The 19,898-nt window shown below is 29.7% G+C and overlaps 3 protein-coding genes and 2 long non-coding RNA genes across 6 annotated transcripts; 3 read left to right on the top strand and 2 right to left on the bottom strand.

Annotated features, from left to right (window-relative positions):
* Nucleotides 1-6,711: 6,711 nt before the first annotated feature.
* On the bottom strand, nucleotides 6,712-9,997 carry LOC113377890 (DNA polymerase subunit gamma-2, mitochondrial). Of its 2 annotated transcripts, XM_026618339.1 has the most exons (6): nucleotides 9,630-9,997; nucleotides 9,206-9,404; nucleotides 8,914-9,087; nucleotides 8,540-8,760; nucleotides 8,356-8,447; nucleotides 6,712-6,819 (listed from the first exon to the last, which is right to left on the bottom strand). In XM_026618339.1, exons 1-5 carry the CDS (start codon nucleotides 9,975-9,977, stop codon nucleotides 8,391-8,393), a joined length of 999 nt encoding a protein of 332 aa, XP_026474124.1. In that variant the 5' UTR covers nucleotides 9,978-9,997; the 3' UTR covers nucleotides 6,712-6,819; nucleotides 8,356-8,390. The 2 variants fall into 2 exon arrangements, with proteins under 2 accessions (XP_026474124.1, XP_026474123.1); XM_026618338.1 differs by lacking the exon at nucleotides 6,712-6,819 and having other exon boundaries at nucleotides 8,289-8,447.
* A 24-nt stretch (nucleotides 9,998-10,021) lies between these two features.
* Nucleotides 10,022-10,832, bottom strand: LOC113377891 (glutamyl-tRNA(Gln) amidotransferase subunit C, mitochondrial). Its single transcript, XM_026618340.1, has 2 exons — nucleotides 10,295-10,832; nucleotides 10,022-10,225 (listed from the first exon to the last, which is right to left on the bottom strand). Exons 1-2 carry the CDS (start codon nucleotides 10,627-10,629, stop codon nucleotides 10,039-10,041), a joined length of 522 nt encoding a protein of 173 aa, XP_026474125.1. The 5' UTR covers nucleotides 10,630-10,832; the 3' UTR covers nucleotides 10,022-10,038.
* A 458-nt stretch (nucleotides 10,833-11,290) lies between these two features.
* Nucleotides 11,291-12,378, top strand: LOC113378151. Its single transcript, XR_003367147.1, has 3 exons — nucleotides 11,291-11,416; nucleotides 11,495-11,593; nucleotides 11,679-12,378. It is a non-coding gene; the product is annotated as an uncharacterized LOC113378151 (long non-coding RNA).
* Nucleotides 12,379-13,453: 1,075 nt separating this feature from the next.
* Nucleotides 13,454-14,295, top strand: LOC113378135. Its single transcript, XR_003367144.1, has 2 exons — nucleotides 13,454-13,612; nucleotides 13,979-14,295. It is a non-coding gene; the product is annotated as an uncharacterized LOC113378135 (long non-coding RNA).
* A 2,010-nt stretch (nucleotides 14,296-16,305) lies between these two features.
* Nucleotides 16,306-17,806, top strand: LOC113377848 (RNA-binding protein 8A). The gene is made up of 5 exons (XM_026618285.1): nucleotides 16,306-16,465; nucleotides 16,552-16,689; nucleotides 17,270-17,406; nucleotides 17,463-17,587; nucleotides 17,659-17,806. The coding sequence occupies exons 1-5, from the start codon at nucleotides 16,405-16,407 to the stop codon at nucleotides 17,693-17,695; spliced, it is 498 nt and encodes a 165-aa protein (XP_026474070.1). The 5' UTR covers nucleotides 16,306-16,404; the 3' UTR covers nucleotides 17,696-17,806.
* Nucleotides 17,807-19,898: the final 2,092 nt, after the last annotated feature.

Consider the following 19,898-nt stretch of genomic DNA (forward strand, 5'->3'; position numbering starts at 1 on the left):
TTTAGGGCCCTGATTTCGAAAATGTTATAAGTTTTTAGATAATTCTATGTGGATTTTGCAAAAAATCAAAATTTTTGATTGCGACATGGATTTTTTTTTTAAAAAATCGAGTTTATTTTTGAGATTTTCGAAACATTTCGACTAGTTCCGATAGATTTTGGGGTGCTATTTTCCTGTGCAGAACATCGAATTCTCCGGTAGCAACATTAAAATTTTACTAATAAAATGAAATATTTTCAAAATTTCCGCGATTTTCAAAATGTTTTGAGTGAACATTATAGGCTTCGAGACGATGGTTTCGAATATGCAATCAGTTTTTGAAAAAATCCACCCCTACGACCAACTTAAAGTTTGCAAAATCGCCAACTTTGAAGCTGAGTTTAACCATGAAAGAGACGATGAACTTTGATTTTTTTGGTTTGATACAAAGATTGTACCTTAGTGTACTCAATACATTTATTAAAATTATTAATTTCATTCACGAAGAGCCTTGAAATTGCATTTGAAAGTCGCGATTTTGGTCGATTCCTGCCACCTCCTGATGGACAGGTAATTTAGCGTCCCAAATGATAGGTTTTAGGTTTTCGTGCCTAGTAAACTATGCAAGATTTTTGGTACACCAAGTATGTTTAGTTCACTGCTAACCAGGCGTGAATACAATTTATTAAAAATTATTCAGATTAGCTACTATTCCTTATCTCACACATATTATGTAGATTTTTGCAATACCTTCAATAAATCTTATTGAATATATTGATTCAATTGGGGATTGAACAGACAAACCTCGAATTGCCTAACCGTGTCCTTACGACTTCGAAACCTTATATATTTCATTTAAAAGATACTTGCATTTCTACAAATAGGGAGCGGTTTCGTATACCCAATTGGCCGAGAGTGCTAAGTTACCACCATTTTTATACTTGTTTATCTATGGTTACCACTACGGTTGCTCAGTGTTCCTCGGTTCAATTCCCAAAAACGCGCTGGAGAATATATAGTTTTTCACAATTATCAAATATTAGTTCGAAATATTAAATTTAGGTGGCGAATTTCGACCTTCACACTTAGAATATTTCTGAAAAGAAAAACTCAAAGTTCGCACTTGACTGTAAGAGATAAGATATAGATGTGTGGGGGCATAATATTCTTTATTAAAAATTCACTATAAATACAATATAACAATGTCAAAATAACACATATCAGCAATAACTCAATTAGCCGAGTGGTTAAAGCGACTCGGTAGCATCCCATGGACTCTGGAGCAGAAGTTGAGACGGATCGAATCCCCGTGTACGAGACGAAGCTGTAAAAATAGAGAAATGGTGGCCTTAGCTGTTGACGCACGCGCAGTGTCCTGAAACACAGAAGGTGGACAACAACCGGAGATTCATGATGCGGAAGGTGTACACAAATGGACACAATGCAGAAGATGCACAGCAAACCCAAAAGCGCAGCCAAGATGCAAAAAAAAAAACAGCACCAAAAAATTGTAAAAAAAAAATCGGGAAAAATGTGACGAGAGAAGGTTGGCGAAAGCCAAAAAGTACCCCTTAAGTCCAGGGTGTAGATTGCTTCTTCCAGGTTCAGCGTTGAAACTTTTTTACGTTTTTTAGTGCTCCCTCACACCAAATCCCAAAGCCAACACTTGAATGAAATGAAGTTCCATTTGAAATTGTTACAACAAAAAAACTTCATTGAGACACGTTTAAAAACATACTCGTAATTAAAATTTTTAATTATGCCCCAGTGAAATTTTCTCGTCATAAAATTTTCAAAGTAGTTCAATGTACTGAGTGTATAAAAAATGATAATAATAAAATTTCAATGTGGGTCTTACTCATTTAAAAGTTGGCTTCAAGATGATATAGCATGCAAAATTATGTGGTCTGTCATAATCAAAAAGGTTTCAGTAAATATTGAGTTCAAAAAAAATTATTTGAATAATTTGAATTTGAATGAAATCATATTAATCGATTTAAAAAAAATCGAAAGGATGATCTTAATCAAATTAAAATTGTTCATATGACTTTATGAAACATGTGAAACCCTTACAATCAATCGAGACAAAAACAAATATAGTTGACTCAAACGATATAAAAAGCATTGAATAAAATTGTAAACAAAAATCAACAAAACATGAAAATTTAAAAATTCAAAAGTGATAAAAAGCTCACACTATTACTCTTTAGACATCGAATTTGATAAATTTAAAAAGTTCGTAACGAATAAAATACTTGTAATCAAACTTATGTTTAATTGTTCAAGCCAACTCTCCAAAACTTCAATCAAACTACATTAACTCGAATAAAAAAATAAATTCACTAACAAAATTCTTTATATCGAGAAAATAGCTTCTACAAATACTATATAATATACTTTGTCTAAATACTATATAAATATTTCACATATTTTTTAAAGCAAATATAATATAGCACTGCATTTAAATGAAAACCAATCGAGTTAATGTAGATTTTATTTATTAATAATTGATTAAGTCTAATTATGGTAAGCCATGATTAATCAACATGTTGAACAATTTTAAAATATACAATTGTTAGAACAGAAGTTAAAAATATCTAGAAGAGATATAAAAAAAGAAAATAAAAAAAGAGCAAATGATTATTTTGTTTCACTAAACATCTACTAATTTGTGAATTTATTAAAAAAAATTACACAATTGCTCAACATATGATCATCAACACCAGCAATCGTGCTGTCATTAATAAGAATGTGCATGCGGTCAATATCGTTACAGGGAAAACAAATGACTCCTGATACTAGAACTGTAATTTTAAAGTTTTTTTTACCACAGAATAACAAACAAAATGCACAATCGTTAAAACATAAAGGGGAAATGTAATTGAGACAGGTATTTTTGCTGTGGAAATGCTATCAGATGGACGGACTCCTCAGAATAAGAGTTCTATCTGAAATACCATTAATTCAGAAGTTATCTAAGAGAACTTGCTAGGGCCCCTTCGGCATATCCTATACATAAATGATATTCAGACAAAACATTCGCTGAAGATGCTGCAGTCATCAGGGTAGCAAATGCACAACAATATATACCATTCAAAAAGTTGCTCAACAAATAAATTATCAATGCATACAAAAACCTGTACTAATTATCTAATAATTTAGTAATAAAATTTTAATATATGAGAATTTTGAAATCCATGCAAAATCAGCTCATAGTGTTATTTATAGAACAAACAAAAATTTCTGATTGACAATGCCTTTGATAAATAATACAATTTGTATTTAACTGTATTTCTTTAATATTTATTGACAAAATTTATAAACTGCACTTGCTTAAATAAATTTTTAAAAAATCAAGATGTTTTTCCCGTAGCAAATTGAATATAATCATTTCCTTGGTTATCGAGCATCACTTACCAATTAAATAAGTGCATTGTATTATTTAAAATATAATAAAATTTTTACACATATGTCTGCTTCATTAACTTAAAATCTTTTATTCATATTTTAATAAAGCATACCTTACTCGAAAAATTACATTGACTCAAATTTAAACCATATTATCAGCAGAAATATGATAATATATCAATAAAGCACGAGCTAGAAAAAATATTCTACTAAAATATAAACAGACTGCTTTAGTTCATATTTCAACTTATTTCTCCGAACACATGTGCAAACTTTTATATATTTATATACAAGTATATTTATATATTTTCTTTTCCAAAAAAATGCGACATTTCTATCCCAAACTCTTAACAGTCAGTACACATTCTCGATAAATTAATAAATATTATGCATGATTAGTTGTGATGCCAAAAATATATAGATTTTATAATAGTGCATGTCTTAATACGTGCAAGAGTGCAATAGTGCAATAGTGTTTCATTAATTAAGTATACCAAACAGTAAGCCGCAAGATTAGCTTATTATCACTATTAATTTTTTCTTAAACTATTACGAATTATTTACGGAGTTTAATTATTATAATTAACAGAATATTCCACTGAGTGAAGGCTAGGATGTTAGCCAAAATGTATAGATTTGGAATAAATAAATTCTAAAAACTTTTATTCTATTTTTATTGATGTAACGCCCGATCTTATCATATATATATCAACCCTCCATTACCAAAGCCCCCTACCACCAAGGTACCCTACCCACTTTACCCTACTTAAATAAATAGTGCAAAAATAGTGTTGTTGTTCATATTTCATAGTATATATATATATATATATATATATATATATATATACAGTTAACCCTTCGTTAACACGGCACTCTGGATGCACGGTTCCCATACTACGCAGAGCTAAAAATCCGACATCCCTCCGACTACACGGACTTCCTATTACACGGTGTTTGTTCAACAGCCCATAATAGTTCCTTGCGTAACCTATGAGAAATTCTAAGAACTTGATATCAAAAGGGTATTAATGTAAGTTTTGTTATCAACTTTTATCTTTTAGACATGGGGATCGTTCAAGCATTACGTAAGCAGATTTAGTACAATTATTTACCCCCACAATCCCCCTTTACCAGCAAACGTAAGCAAAGCTATCACCAAAATGTCACCCAGAATAAGACATCAATAATCCCCACCCCCCCAAAGTGCTTACGTAATACTTGAACAGCCCCATGCCTGATTATATAATAGCTGTCTAAAAACACGTTTGAGCTGACTACTTCGTCGCGCCAATTTTCGAATAAGGTGTCTATGTCATACATGTCATTTTGTCCGTACTATTCCCACTTCAAATTGTATTCCTTGGTCTCCATACAGCACGATAACAATGATGCGATTTGTACTAACTCTGAGTCTCTCATAGCACGGTTCCCATACTGCACTATATAAGTTTCCATAGAACGCATAGTTAACCGAGTATTGACTGTATATACAGGTAATGCCTGTATATAATTCCAGAAATATATTGTTTGACTTGCTTTGTATGAAACATGCATTGCACTTACATTGTTGGAAATTCTCTGCAGCACCTCCAGAAACACACTGTCATTTCTTAAATCACCTCCGAAGCATGTGTCTTCAAATATTTTGATCAAAACCTATAATTGTGTTGTATTTAATTAAAAAATGTGCATACATTAAATATCACTATAGGGAAAGCACATGATTCTTGATGCTAGAAATGTAATAAATTCGTAAATGTAATAGAAATGTAGAATAAAAAATATTATTTTGCCATTAAACAGAAATCGATAAAGTATTGTATCCCTTTTATAAAACAAAATAATTCTTGACTCACAAGATATGTTTGCTATTAAAGTGCTATCTGACAGACTTCTCACAACTAGATTTTCAATATGAAATACCATTAACTTTAAGGGAACTTTTAACGTTCCATTAAGGGAGTGTGCTTTTTTAAGTTACAGTTGCACTGTGATAGCAAATGTACTACAACAATACATCTCAGCAATGAATCAACATGTTTTCCCCATAAAACCATATTCTTACTTATTGAGCATCACTTGCTCAATAAGTAATGATTGATTTGTTCAATCATTCAGATATTTCCTGTCCTTTTCAGATTGAAAGTACAGCAAGTAATATTCGAAAACTTTTGCATATATTTTTGCTAAAAGAGATTGGTTTTAAAATAATTCATTCCTATAATACTTGACATAAATAAATAGTGAATTAAGTTAACCCTTTCCACTCGCGAATTGCAAAATATATATGAATTTGTGGCATCCGAGTGGAAAGGGTTAATTTTATGCATTACTACAATTATTAAAAAATAATGTTAAGTCAAATATAAACTTAAATCAACTAAAATATGAACTAAGCTCAAAGAACATTATTGTATTAAAATGTACAGATTCAAAGTTCTGTCGTAAGTGTCTTAAGCACTAATATGTAATGTAATTTAAATACTTAGGAAGCATCCTGACCAGAGACAGATACTGCACGAAGGGGATCCGGGCAAAGAAGAGACATAAACATTAATAGAGGTCGACAAGAACTATCTAGAGAGTTTTGAAATGTGGTGCTGGAGGAGAATGGACAAAATAAAGTGAACAGACAAGATAACATATGAAGAAGTCCTGACAAGACTGGACAAAGAAAGGACTTTACTGAATACAATCCTGAAAAGATGGATTATACTCATTCTGCAAAAATACTGCATTCTACAGGTCGTAGTAGAAACAGTAATGGAAATAATATACGGAGAGGGGAAGGAAATCACTGATTTTGAGGTGTTCTCATACCATGGACCTACCTTCGCGCAGACTACTATTTATTATTATTATGTAATTTAACACTGTGCACTGGTCTCAAATTATTGAAACTTATTATTAGCAAGCACATATGCATAAAATACTAATAATTCACAGGTCAGCCAATATTTCACTCAAATACCCTAAATTATTCATCAAATATTATACTATTTTTGAAACATTGTTTGTTGTATGACGAATGCCTGTGCATGGTTCCAGAGAAGTATTCTATGGCTAGTTATGTTTACAAATCGGTTTGGCTTACCTTGGAAAAAATCCTCAAAGTGGTAAAGCTGGATACTGAACTCACTACTTCAAACACATAATCACTACTTTGAACACTTAATATGCTTAGTTAATATATTGCGAAAGTCCAAATGAAGTTTTAAGACAGCACACACCGCAACGTACATTTTAAAGACTTTTGTAAATGAATTAGCGACCTAACATTTGATAATAAAATGAATCTGTGAAAGTACTTGTCGGATTTAGAAGCATACATATATGAATTATATATTTAGCAATTGACAACATGTATATGCAAAGGATACAATGGAATCTGTAAATCTCATATTTGTTATGAGATTTATGAGAACGAAGACCCTGTTAAAAGATAATTATTAATAAGTATAAGCCTCGCTGCCGACAAATAACCTCAACAGGTGTTTGTTGTTTTTGGTGAATAAATATTTTTATGTATTTTTTATATCAGATTAATCCAATTAAAATTGATTAGAAAAGCATAAAACAATCAAATTTAATTAAAAATCTAATTATAAGGTTAATTAATTATCGCCTTACCACAAAAACACATGTCATTTCACCAAATTTTACGCAAAAGATGGCTACCGCTGTTCGTGCAAAAAGTGCGAAGACCAACAGCGCGAATCTTGAATATAAAATGTTCAAACCTTACTAATATAGATTAATAATCATAGCATATAATCTGTTCAAATGAATGGATTTCAAATATATAAAAGTCTATTGATTTCTCTGAAGATCACGAAGAGATTAATTAAAATTAAGTAATGATAATGATTAAATGATTAGTCTAACTTATTCTGATGCCAATTATCTCTTACACAATTTCATTATCCACTCAATCATCACTCAATGACCATCATTAATAGAGAATGCAGTGTATATAAGTGATTATATTGAGTATACATTTTCTTCATTGATTATTAATCATGCTTAATCTTTATGCATTTTTATTAGTACCCAGAATTGATCTATAATCAATAATACAATAAAAGTTTTAGTGTAAAATTAGAATTAAAATCTTTTTTGTTACTGTATTCTGAAAATTAAATTATGCATTCACTAAAATTTATAATTGACTATACATCGAGTCATATATATTGAGCCATATAATGTATGTATGAGAAATGTGAATTAAGTACTTTTGGCTGAAATGAATTGGGCCTGAAATTCCAAACTTTTGTCTTTATTAATTGCATTAAATAAGAAAATGAAAAGAAATTCTTCAATATTGGCGTTCTTCTACATATAATATACATCTACAGTAAACCCTCGCTTTACGCGGCAAGTGCGTACCGTGCAGTATAGGAACCGTGCTATAAGAAACTCGTATTTAACATACAATTCAGGCTAATTCGTAGAGAGTTCTATGGAACCTTACATAGTGCAGTATGGGAACCGTGCTATGAGAGACTCAGAGTTGGTACAAATCGCACCATTTTTATCGCGTTGTATGGAGACCAAGAAATACAACTTGAAGTAGGAGAAATACGGACGAAATGACATGTAGGACATTGACACCTTATTCAAAAATTGGCGCGACGCAGTAGTCAGCTCAAACGTGTTCTTAGGCGGCTATTATACAATCAGGCATGTCTAAAAGATAAAAGTCGATAACAAAATTTACATCAATACCCTTTTGCACAACGAACTTATGGGCTGTTGACCAAATACCGTGTAATAAGAAGTCCGTGTAGTCGGAGGGATGTCGGATTTTTAGCTCCGTGTAGTATGGGAACCGTGTACCCAGAGTGCCGTGTAAAGCGAGGGCCTACTGTATTCATCACAAAAAACTATCAAATTAAACATCACTGGCAAAAATATTAAAATCTAACATTCATTAGCATTTTTTATATTTCCTTTATAATCAATAATAACCATTAATTCTGTTATCAGCATTTAAATATTGTCAATTATTTCTTGCACAGTTTTTCTAAATATTTTGGTATGTCTGAAACATGTATTTGTTCCTAAAATAAAATCCTTTTATTATTTATATTATATCTAACACACATAGAAAAATCATTTGATATTGAATAAAATATATGAAATTGAAACAAACCTCTAATGTTGTATCTCTATTACGCAAGTACACAAATCCATTTTTTAATGAATTACTACGAAGTATTAAGCAATATGGTATTCCTATTTGATCACTTTGTTTTAAAACCTCATTTAACGATAAATTATTATTATTTGTAAATAATGTTGAAATATGTGCCTTTCTTAACAAACCACATAAGTATTGTCCCAAATCTATCAACTCATTTGCATCATCCATGTCTGAAATTCAAAATAAATAAAAATATTCTTAGAAAAAAAATTTCTATGATTTTAAATAAGTTTACATAATTGTAAATACTTTAAAATAAAAAAAACATCAAAAAATGAATTAGGAAAGAACAGATAATTGTATTATATAAAATTTATGCTTACCTATACATTCGCAAATGATTCTGTACTGAAAAGGTGCGAGATTATGATGAAGAATCAAATTATTACTTGCATCAAGACATTCTCTAAGGATTCCTATGCAGCTTTGCCTTAAGTTAATAGAACTTATAATGATATGTGGAAGTGTTTCACCAGAATTATCTTGCATATATAATCCTATAATTTATTTATATTTATTTCAAGCAAAATCAAATAGTAACTGCATTCCATTTGTTTTTATATTGTATAAAAAATATGTATTAAAATGCTGTTTCGTAAAAGTAAATTTAATTACCTCTTTTGCTATCTTGTTCATATAATCCAATTGTTTCGATAGGCAAGTTTTGTTCATCTATTTTTACAACTATATTAATATTCTGTAGTTTAAGATTAATTAAAGAATTTAGTTGGTGTGGACAGCAGTCATTAAAATTTTGATCCCCTTCATTATTAAGTAGATCTTGTATTAAAATATGCCCAGGATAAACTGAAAACTATAATGAGTACACTTATCACATAATATTAATGAAAAATAAAAAAACTTTTTAAAAAGACTTGATAGAATATATTAAAACTTTCTTAAATGACTGGATTAAATATATTAAATTTTTACATAATTTTCAAACTACATAAGCACATTCATATTTTGCATTACTTAAAAACAATAAATTCGTAACAAAAAATAAAACACATGTAGAATATAATAAACGATTTATTACCCGGCTCCACCAAATTTTTCTTTGCCTCAACCACTGAAAGTACAAGTGTTGTGAGTTGATTGGAGATGTGAATAATAAACTTTGTAAAACAGGTCCTTCGATGTTGGCCTTTCCAAGAGAACTTGTATTATTAATAAGAAAACCTATCGGTATTTGGGAATTACATAAATGCTTTATTTCATGGAGGTTATGCAATAGATTTTTTGATGAAAATCCTGGATTGTTATTAAAAAGTGCAAAAAATCCATAATCGCAACTTGACATGTGAAAATTAATCCACTGTTGTTTTAAGTTTTCTTCAAATTTTGATCCCATCGGTCCATTTATATATTTAGTGATTTTCTCCATATTTTTAAGTTTTGAAAATGTGGAATATGATCTATAAGCAAATTGTGGTATGCATAAATTTTTATACATCATATTCATATTGCGGTGTTTTGTTAAAATTTTGTTCAGATTCAATTTTAGTATCAGTATCTAATGGAACATTTCCAGGTGGCGCTACAAAATAATTTTCTTCTTTTACACATGCATTAGATAAAATATCTTCTCTACAATTGCCTTCAGATACAACATCATTTCTCAATGTTAAATGTCTGAAATATAGGTAATGCAAATAAAGTATTTATGGATGATCGATATATGAAATAAGTATAGAAGTTTACTTGTTTTCGAGTACAGTATATAAAGGTTCCACCCCCTCTGTATCAATATCCAAAATTTTATTGGCAAACCTTATTGAATTTTTAAGGGAATGCAAGGCTCTTGCATCATCTAATTTGACCAAAGACCATCTTTGGAGCTGACGTAATGTTGTTTCATCTAAATCGACGTCATTTTCAGAATGATCAAATAGTTCATCCTTACATACTGAATCAAGTAAATTATTTTTTTGACTTGAATAACTATATGCTTGTAAATGATCACAAATACTAATAGGCTTTAATATTCTAGATAAAGAAACTAGTTTGAAAGATATGTATCTTGCTACACCTAACATTTGCCTTTAAATTAATATCCGCAGCTGCTGAAAATACAAATATACTTCGAAAAATTAGTGCTCGAAGTAAAGTTCTGCCAGGATCAGTATGGGAGCATACGTTATCTATAAAAGTAAATATTTTTGTAGCAAATACAATAAATATGAAACTGACTGAATTAGCTTTATTGAATGTTAGTAATACTATTCAAACGTCTAATTCCAAAATCTTTAACCTATAAATTTTATCATACAGGCATATCACTCGAAAAGCAAAACATTACACCTAGGGTACCAACATAGATAAACTAGTATAAATACCTAGTGTACCAACCAGTGCCAACTAAACAGATAAGACCATAGATAAAAGAAGAGTATGGATAAGACAATAGATAAAAAAGTAAAAGACTTTTATGCACATAGTAAAAAACAAAAACTTTTATGCACATAGTAAACACAAGAAAGACATGGCCGGTAATCTCGGAACAAACGTCTGTAACCCGAGTTTAGTTAGAGCCCCTGCCGCCGGTCGCGCTTGTTTTTTTTTTTTTTTTTTTTTTTCACTTTGAAATCGAATTTGACATATGACAGATACTTAAATTAAACATGGCGTCCATTGTAATAAATTTTTCATGGAGAGATAACCTAGACAATATAAATGTTGTTAGAGTAAAAACAAATAAGCTGTCGAAGTGCATTGTTTAACGAAGAAGAAATACCAAGAAAAATGCATGTATTATGTAGTTCCAGCGAGAAACGACGAAGTAAAAGTAAAATAAGTAATAATATTTGCCGGCTTTCAATCTAAGTGAGTACTTTTATTAATATGCATACTTCGAATTACTTTCATTTGATTGTACTATTCTGATATGATTTTTCATTACAGTTTAATAATTCAGAAATAATTGAGACATTTAACTATATCAATACTAGAAATTTTAAGGTTATAAATAGACAGAGAGAATTCCTGTCAGCTCTCTGAAAGGTATGTTATTAAATAACTAAATATAAATTAATCTTGTTCTAATAATGTAGGATCATAACTAATAATTCTACATCGATTTTTTCAGCAGTATAAAAGGAAAATACGTTCAAATGTAAAATGTTTAGACGGTTTACTAAACACATTCACAAGTGTACAAGTATTGATATGAGATGAATGAATACACAGGAAAAAACAATAAGAATGAAGTCTGAAATGTGCTGAAATCTTTGCTGATCTCCCACTAATATTGAACAGTACGACTCGTAATTATATATTAAGTCAGTTTGGAGAACATACTAAAAACACTAATGATATAATCGTAAGTGAAAGGAAATTCTCAATTAATGGTGAAATTCTAGCTAGTGCAAAGGTTAATTTAGGTTTGGCTATGTCACAGGAAAAGTTTTTAAGTATTAATAATTTCATTTTGATATTACAAGAAATATTATTATCTGTGTTGTTTAATGATGATAAAGGGAATCACATTGTATAGATTTTCAGGAACTGTCAAATGACAGGCAAAGTATAATCATGATTAATGATAAAATTCTAAAAAGCAAAGGGATAAAACACCCTTAATGTGCACTTGCTTATTGCATTTGACTATTCTGAAAGAGATGTCAATAGCTTTACTCTAAAATGTCTTATTGTAGATGCTATAAGAAAACTATTAAGTACTGTTATAATAATATCAATGATTGTTGTTTTTCTTTAAGACAATGATAATAATGACATTTTGAACAAACATTTGAATGCACATTAACAATAGCGCAGAAAAGATTCCCAAATAGAGACTGTACATCATAGATATTATGTAACTTAATGTTAATCAAAATAAATATTATGTAAATATATATATATATATATATATATATATATATATATATATTGGTTATATATTGATCTGAATCAATATCAATCAAAGAATTGTGGTTATATATGTATATGTATATATAAATAATATATACATTCATGTACATTTCTATTCTTTTTGTGCTCAGCTTGAAAGGCTGATATGCTAAAATGATATTACACACACACATATATATATATATATATATATATGTATATTATATATATATATATATATATGTATATATATATATATATATATATATATGTATATATATATATATATATATATGTATATTTGTATATATTATATACATTTTGGCTAGGGTGTACATTTAAGTACATTTTTATGCTTTTCGCACATAGTTTTTACAGCTTACTACCATCTATTATAATCATATATAATATATATATATATATACATTGTGGATAATGTGTATATTTATGTACATTTTTATGCTATGTGTGCTTTGTTTATAAAGAGAACTATGTAGATATAATGTAGAATGTTTTTGTGAAAAATAAATGCTTCAAAATTTTTTTTTTTCAATTTTTTCTTTTTTAAATTTTGAATTAAAACGGTCCATATAATTTTGGTTCATTTCTATAGTATTTTTTATACGCACCCGTTCAGGCGACTAGTGCCATCTGTAGCGCGGGGCTTCAACTAACACAGGAATGTGGCAACGAAATATGCCCGAGAGAGCGATCTATATACTCTTCTTTTATCTATGAGTAATACACCCCGTTAAACCCAAAAATATGCCATGTACTAAGAAACCCAACAGACGTCATAAAAAAAAACGACTTACCAACATTCAGAGACGAAAGACACTGTGTAATACACCTAAACTGTCATTCGCAAATGAAACGTCAAAATAACACATAACCTCCATGAAAGAATTGCTTTCACAGTGAAATACCTAGACAATATAATAATAATAATAATATAATAATGGTGAAATGTTCTTTGTTAGCGAATATTATTACGAAAAACGATAAATTTTGTTTGATTAGGACATTAAAGAGTGTTTTAGATTAGTTATTGTAGTTACTCACAATATTTTCTATGTTTTAACTTTATGGTCAGTTTTATTTACATTTCTCATCGAATTAAGACCAGGAATTTACACGCTTAAATATTAAATGAACATCAAAGTTCTTGATGTAAGCTCTGTTCATTAGAACTCAACTTATTTATATTTTGTGTATATATTTATAATCATATAATAAAATGAAGTCAAACATATGATATGTATTAAATTGTGATATTTTCAGTCTTTCGTTTTATTAAATATATATCAACACCTAACTCACATACGAGTATATCGCATTTATAGTAATTGTATATAAATATAGTAATGATATTTAGAATGTTTTAAAATAATCAGGTGTATCTCATACAAATTTTAACAATATGATTGCCATGAAAAATACCAAACATAGTTAAAAAAAACATCTATTCCGATAAATATTTTTATTAAAATGAAATATATACACATTATATTATTTACAATTTGACCTATGTTATAGAAAACATTAGAAGAATGATACAAAATAAATACAAATGTGTATAATCTTCGGAAGATGATGAACAGGATTGTGTAGTTGAAGGAGCAGGGATATTACAATGGACTTGGCGTACATGTCTATCTAAAGTATGTATGGTTTTAAAGGTTTTATAACAAAATTGACACGAATTAGGATAAATGGCTCGTGGCTCTTTGTCATGCTGTCTCCTGAAGTGTCGATATAAAGAGCTACGAGCTGTAAACGTGGTTTTGCATTCACTACAAGCAAAGTCCATGTTGGTTTATTGGATAAATTACAAATAAAATAGATATCGAGAATAAAGAGCAAAGTGACTAAATTGTATAAATTGTGAAATGAGTATGAACTAAAGGCTAGAGCATGAAAATAGAAAGTAATGTAAAAGTAAGTAAAAAAGTACCTAAATAATATGGAAGCTAAGCTATTAACGAACCTAAATGTAAAAACTACTGAAATAATATGGACCTAAGCTAGGCCTAAATGTTAAAAATACCTAAATAATATGGCTAAGGTAGTAACGAAGCTAAATGTAAAAACGACTTAAATAATATGGAACCTAAGGTAGACCTAAGTGTTAAAAGTACCTAAATTATATGAAACCTAAGCTAGTAACGAACCTAAATGTAAAAACTACTTAAATAATATGGAACCTAAGCTAGACCTAAATGTTAGTATCTAAATAATATGGAAGCTAAGCTAGTAACGAACCTAAATGTAAAAAGTACTAAGCTAGACCTAAATGTAAAACTAGCAAAATAATATGGAAGCAGCTAGACCTAAATGTGAAAAGAAGGTAAAGAAAGTGGAACCTAAGCTAGACCTTAATGTAGAAAGTGAGATAATAACCCTCAAATAAAACAAACCTAATGAAGAAGTAAATTTGTTAATTTCAAAAAGCGCAGTAAGAAATATAAATGAAAAGAAACAGAACGAATTATAATAAAATATGTTAATGTAAGAAAAATAATAATAAAAGCCTTACTTAAGAAGAAACGTGCACAAGCGAATTGATTGCATAGCACTAAAATGGTAACCGCAGAGGAAAGAACAATATAAAATGAAATGAAATAAATGAAAGAATCATAAAGAAACGAAATGAAAAGGCATAACTGCAAAAAAATGAAATTAAAAACGCACAATCAGAATAAAGGTCTTACTTGAACAGAAAATGGCGGACATGACACGATACAACGCTACAAGAAAAAAATGAGATCGAGCATATGCGCAGTAGTGGTAGAAGAATTGCACTAAATATTCCCCTAAATGATTTGCAGAAAGCAACACTGCTGAAATTTTGACAGGTTATGATCAACACCGGAGCCAACTTCAGTGTGTATGGGTTTTCTGGCAATCGTAATTTTTTGTTATTTAATGACTCCTCAAGTAAAGTTGTAAACACATAGTAAACACAAGTAAAGTTTATGATGTTTATCTATGAACTGAATTCTAGACAATATTAGAGTATGATACATACATATACTCTTCTTTTATCTATGCATGGACAGAAATTTTGCAAGCAAAAGCGAACCGAAGCGAATTTATGCTTACTTATATATTCTATGACCACGTGCATATAAAAAAACAGGATTCGCCGCATAGATAAGTAAACATAAAGGTGCGCGTCCACACCTAACGAACGAACACGAACGAACATAAAAGAACGTACCAGAACGAACGGCAACAGCATAGTGTGGAGCCGCGACGATCACGAACGAACATAAACAAACATGGCGAGCAATGTTCCGCAACTTGTCGGTACATCAAAGGGAATTGTTCGTTCATGTTTGAACTCGTATGTGCAGTGTGGACGCTACCACGAACGTAGACAAACATTTTTCTTTTTTGATGTAAAAATGTGCAGTCCTGCATTAGTTTTTGTTGTGTTTATAATAAGATATTGATGTTATTGACAAATTTTGTAAATTTGATGACTTTAAATAATTTTGCTTTTTCTCGCCACTTTAAATAATAAATCTGACGTTTCACGGTACATCCTCGAACAAAAAGATTCAAGCCCTCACTGCTTTGAGGCGTTTGTTTGGAATTTTTTGCGTTCGTTCGTGTTCCTGTTCGTTGTTCTTTGTATTTTCTTGTTCGACATGTTCGTTCGTGTTCGTTCGTTAGGTGTGGACGCACCTTAATGGTAATATACATTTGTTCGGAGATAACTCCCCATGATTCGCCGCATGGCCGGTCAATTCGCCGTGCGCGTTCGTGCAGTGGAGCCGAGCCATAACAGATGGCGACGTTTCGCGTTTTAGTGATGCTAAGCGTATGATCTTGAGCCATTGATGAATCTTTTACCTATGGTTTTATGAATTTACATGTAAATGATCTGCAAACATTAATGAGCTCTAAACATTATCGGAAAATTATATAAATTCTTGTTTTTGTACAAAGGTTCTGCGATGGCCGATGTTTTAGATATTGACAACGCCGAAGAATTTGAAGTTGATGATGAAGGCGATCGTATGTTTGATTTAAATTTTGATAACCCCATATAACCTTTCTTGTATTTTCTGTTTTGTTTTCAACGTTAATTTGTGTTTTGACAGAGGGAATCGCTCGTTTGAAGGAAAAGGCTCGTAAACGTAAAGGACGGGGTTTCGGCTCTGACGGTACAGCAAGAGAAACTATTCGACATTATGAAAGTGTTGATGTTGATGGAGACGAAGAACCAGGCCCTCAAAGATGTGAGATTTTATTAAGAAAACGATTTTGTTAATGGCAATATGTGGCTCTGTTTTAATGATACATACAATTGAGTAGTGGTATATTATCAGCTCCTTTAATATTTCTTTACAGAGTGGCATATTTGCCATGTTCAGCAAACAGTCTTCTTTTCCTCTCATTTTATAAAATAGGAAGATTTTCGCCAACTTTTGTAACATTGCTTTAACATCAGTGGTTTAAACTTATATTGAGTATATTTTGCAGTTAAAATATCAGTACTAAGTTGAAATACTTATGAGGGAGATCATGCATTTTTGCAAAATTTAAACTGATAATTCTTTCTGCTGCTTAGTTAATGTTTTTTGTTATCCAACGACTCATAATGTGATCCATATTATTTGATATCTAATTCTAGCTGAGTTGTTAATTAACAGACATTTGAAATTTAGTTTAACTTTTTTTTTTCTAAATGTCGACAATATCTTACTATTTTTCATTAAATAAATTGAAAATAAAAGTATAAATTTATATACTCTAAAATGATACATGTTTGTGATTATTTTAATTTTGAATGATAAGTAGTATTAAATTTTCTTTCAGCTGTTGAGGGATGGATTTTGTTTGTTAGTTCCGTACATGAGGAAGCCCAAGAGGATGACATACAAGATAAGTTTTCAGAGTTTGGGGACATAAAAAATATACACTTAAATCTAGATAGAAGAACGGGATATTTAAAAGTACGTAATTTGTGATGTCAATCATCTTGAAAAAATAGTAAAATAAATTTTTGTAGGGTTATGCTCTAGTGGAATATGAAACGTTCAAGCAGGCTGCAGCTGCGAGAGACGCTTTGAATGGTGCTGATATCTTAGGGCAGACCATCAGTGTGGATTGGTGTTTTGTTAAAGGACCAAAAGCGTAAGTGCGACCCTTAGAATTATTTTATTCCAATCAAATATAACAGCTAATTTTTTATTTTTTTATTTTAGAACTACACGAGATAGATCAAGGCGCAGGCATAGATGAAGCAATTTTTTAAGATATATTTTTATTTATTCTTTTATCAATTGTTTGCATTAAGCTTATAATTTATATTGATCTTTTATGAATGAATTAAAATTTAGTTTCATTATGACATGCACATCAGGTTTTCTCTGTTTTATTAATTAAATTATTTGTAATAAAACTTCAATAAACTTTTACAGTATAATTGTTACTTTATGTTTAGTGATAAAGTCCAGTATTAATGTATTGTTTTGAGGTTGTAAATTGTAAATTGTTTTTCAATCGTGCATATTTTCTTATTCATTTATAGGAAAGAATTTTGGTTTAGCATTCACGGAATAACATATTTGTGTCCAAAGGTAATAGTGTTAATTCTGGGTCATAAAGTTTTTATGACAACAATGTGTATAAATATGTGGCTTATTTTTTATTTTAATCATAAATTAATTCTAATTTTTAGATTTGTAAGGAAACAATATACTAAAGTACACAACCTAGATCGCTTTTGTGCATGCTTGTTTATTCGAACTATTAAATTATTTGATCTAACGGTGCAAAGCCTAATTTACCTTTTAAAAATTATGTTTCATCAAGCAGTATATTCTTATTTACTTTTGAATTTATTGTAAACTTATAAAATGTTTAAACTATATCTTTATAATGGTTTGTATTTACCCTTTAATTTAAAGACTTGTTGATTATATTCAAGTTAAATATATAATTATTTTTCATAAGTATGACCCTTATACAAAGTTTTTGTTCATTGTGTGTGGTTTTTTAAATTTTGTCATAATCAGTGCATGTGAACAAATAGGAGAATAAGCATTTTAAAATACATTAATGAGATTAATTACAATGTATTTAATTGGCATGAGCAGTAGCATTATTTATTTTATATGTAAAAAATTAATTTTAACATAATCGGGACAGAAATCAATAATAATGATGATGCATATATGTATTAGAATAATTAATCAATTTGTAATAATCAAGTCAATATATGTTTATTGCAAATTATAAATAATGATATATGATTGCAATTTAAGCCTGTATGTTTATCATGCCGCTCATAATATATAATGGATGGATATGTAACAAACTGATATTCTATATTTATGATTAACAGTGTAATAATTGTTAAAAAAAACTAGTGTTTTGTATAAAGTACAAGAAATAAATCGAAAATCGAAACATTTTTACGGTAGAAAGTTCAATATGGTTTTACCGCTCTTTTTTAAATTGGCGTCGGCTCACTAGAGTACTGTTTTGCGTCGACTCTACTGTAGCGCCATCTTTTCTGACGTATTTTAAGAGCAATTACTAATGTTCAGAATATTCAAGAATCTACGAGAATATTCTGGAATTCGTATTTCTACTATAAACGCGCGTGTAGGAACGAATTTTGATTTTTGGTAATTTGGAAGTGACAGTGAAAATACATATCGAGTGGTGCGATAAGGTTTATGTTAAAGTTTAATAATAGTGATACATATCGAGTGTTTATAATAGAAAAAGTGAACCTACGAGGTAAATATTTGACAGAAACTTTATTGTTGATGTCATCTTTCAAAAATAATATTGTACATTCTTGATCATACACAGGCATATAATTAAATAGCATTTTAAGAAGCAATAGTGATTGTGTTACGATATCTGAATATGTTTTAAAAAAATTATTTAAAACATTTCTAAAATTTGCTCTCTTTATTAGTGTAATTAAATACGTAAATCGGTCGTACGTGCGCCGTCATATTTGAGCCTTGGCTCAATCGAATTTCTTAACCAATGCATTAGTGAAACCTTAAGGCGAATTAAAATTATATTAATATTAATTATCATTATTTAATTATTCTTTAGAATACCAAGTGACACAACAATAATGTTGCATAATCTGCGTCAGATCACATGTGTGCTACGGATAAATTCGGATAAACAATAAATATGACAACAGTTGATAACGAATTTGTATGAATAAGTTATTTTCCCAGTTTCAAAGTTCATTATTGTGCTATTTTAATTGAAATGCTTCATTCAAAATTATGCTTACGTTCTTGAAGAAATGAATTCTAATTATAGCTCTTGAAAGATGTTGAATACTTTAAAACTGAAAGTTGTTTTAAAATAAATATACGGCATTAACATTACCTTAGTTTAATTCAACGTCGATGCTAGATAAAATATTATTTACGTTTTATTGCTTTGGATTTTGATTTGAATATAATCA

This window comes from Ctenocephalides felis, unplaced genomic scaffold (genome assembly GCF_003426905.1).
Source record: "Ctenocephalides felis isolate EL2017-DRISC unplaced genomic scaffold, ASM342690v1 CF-g0.4_SCAFFOLD_01886, whole genome shotgun sequence".
Taxonomy (NCBI): Eukaryota; Metazoa; Arthropoda; class Insecta; order Siphonaptera; family Pulicidae; genus Ctenocephalides; species Ctenocephalides felis.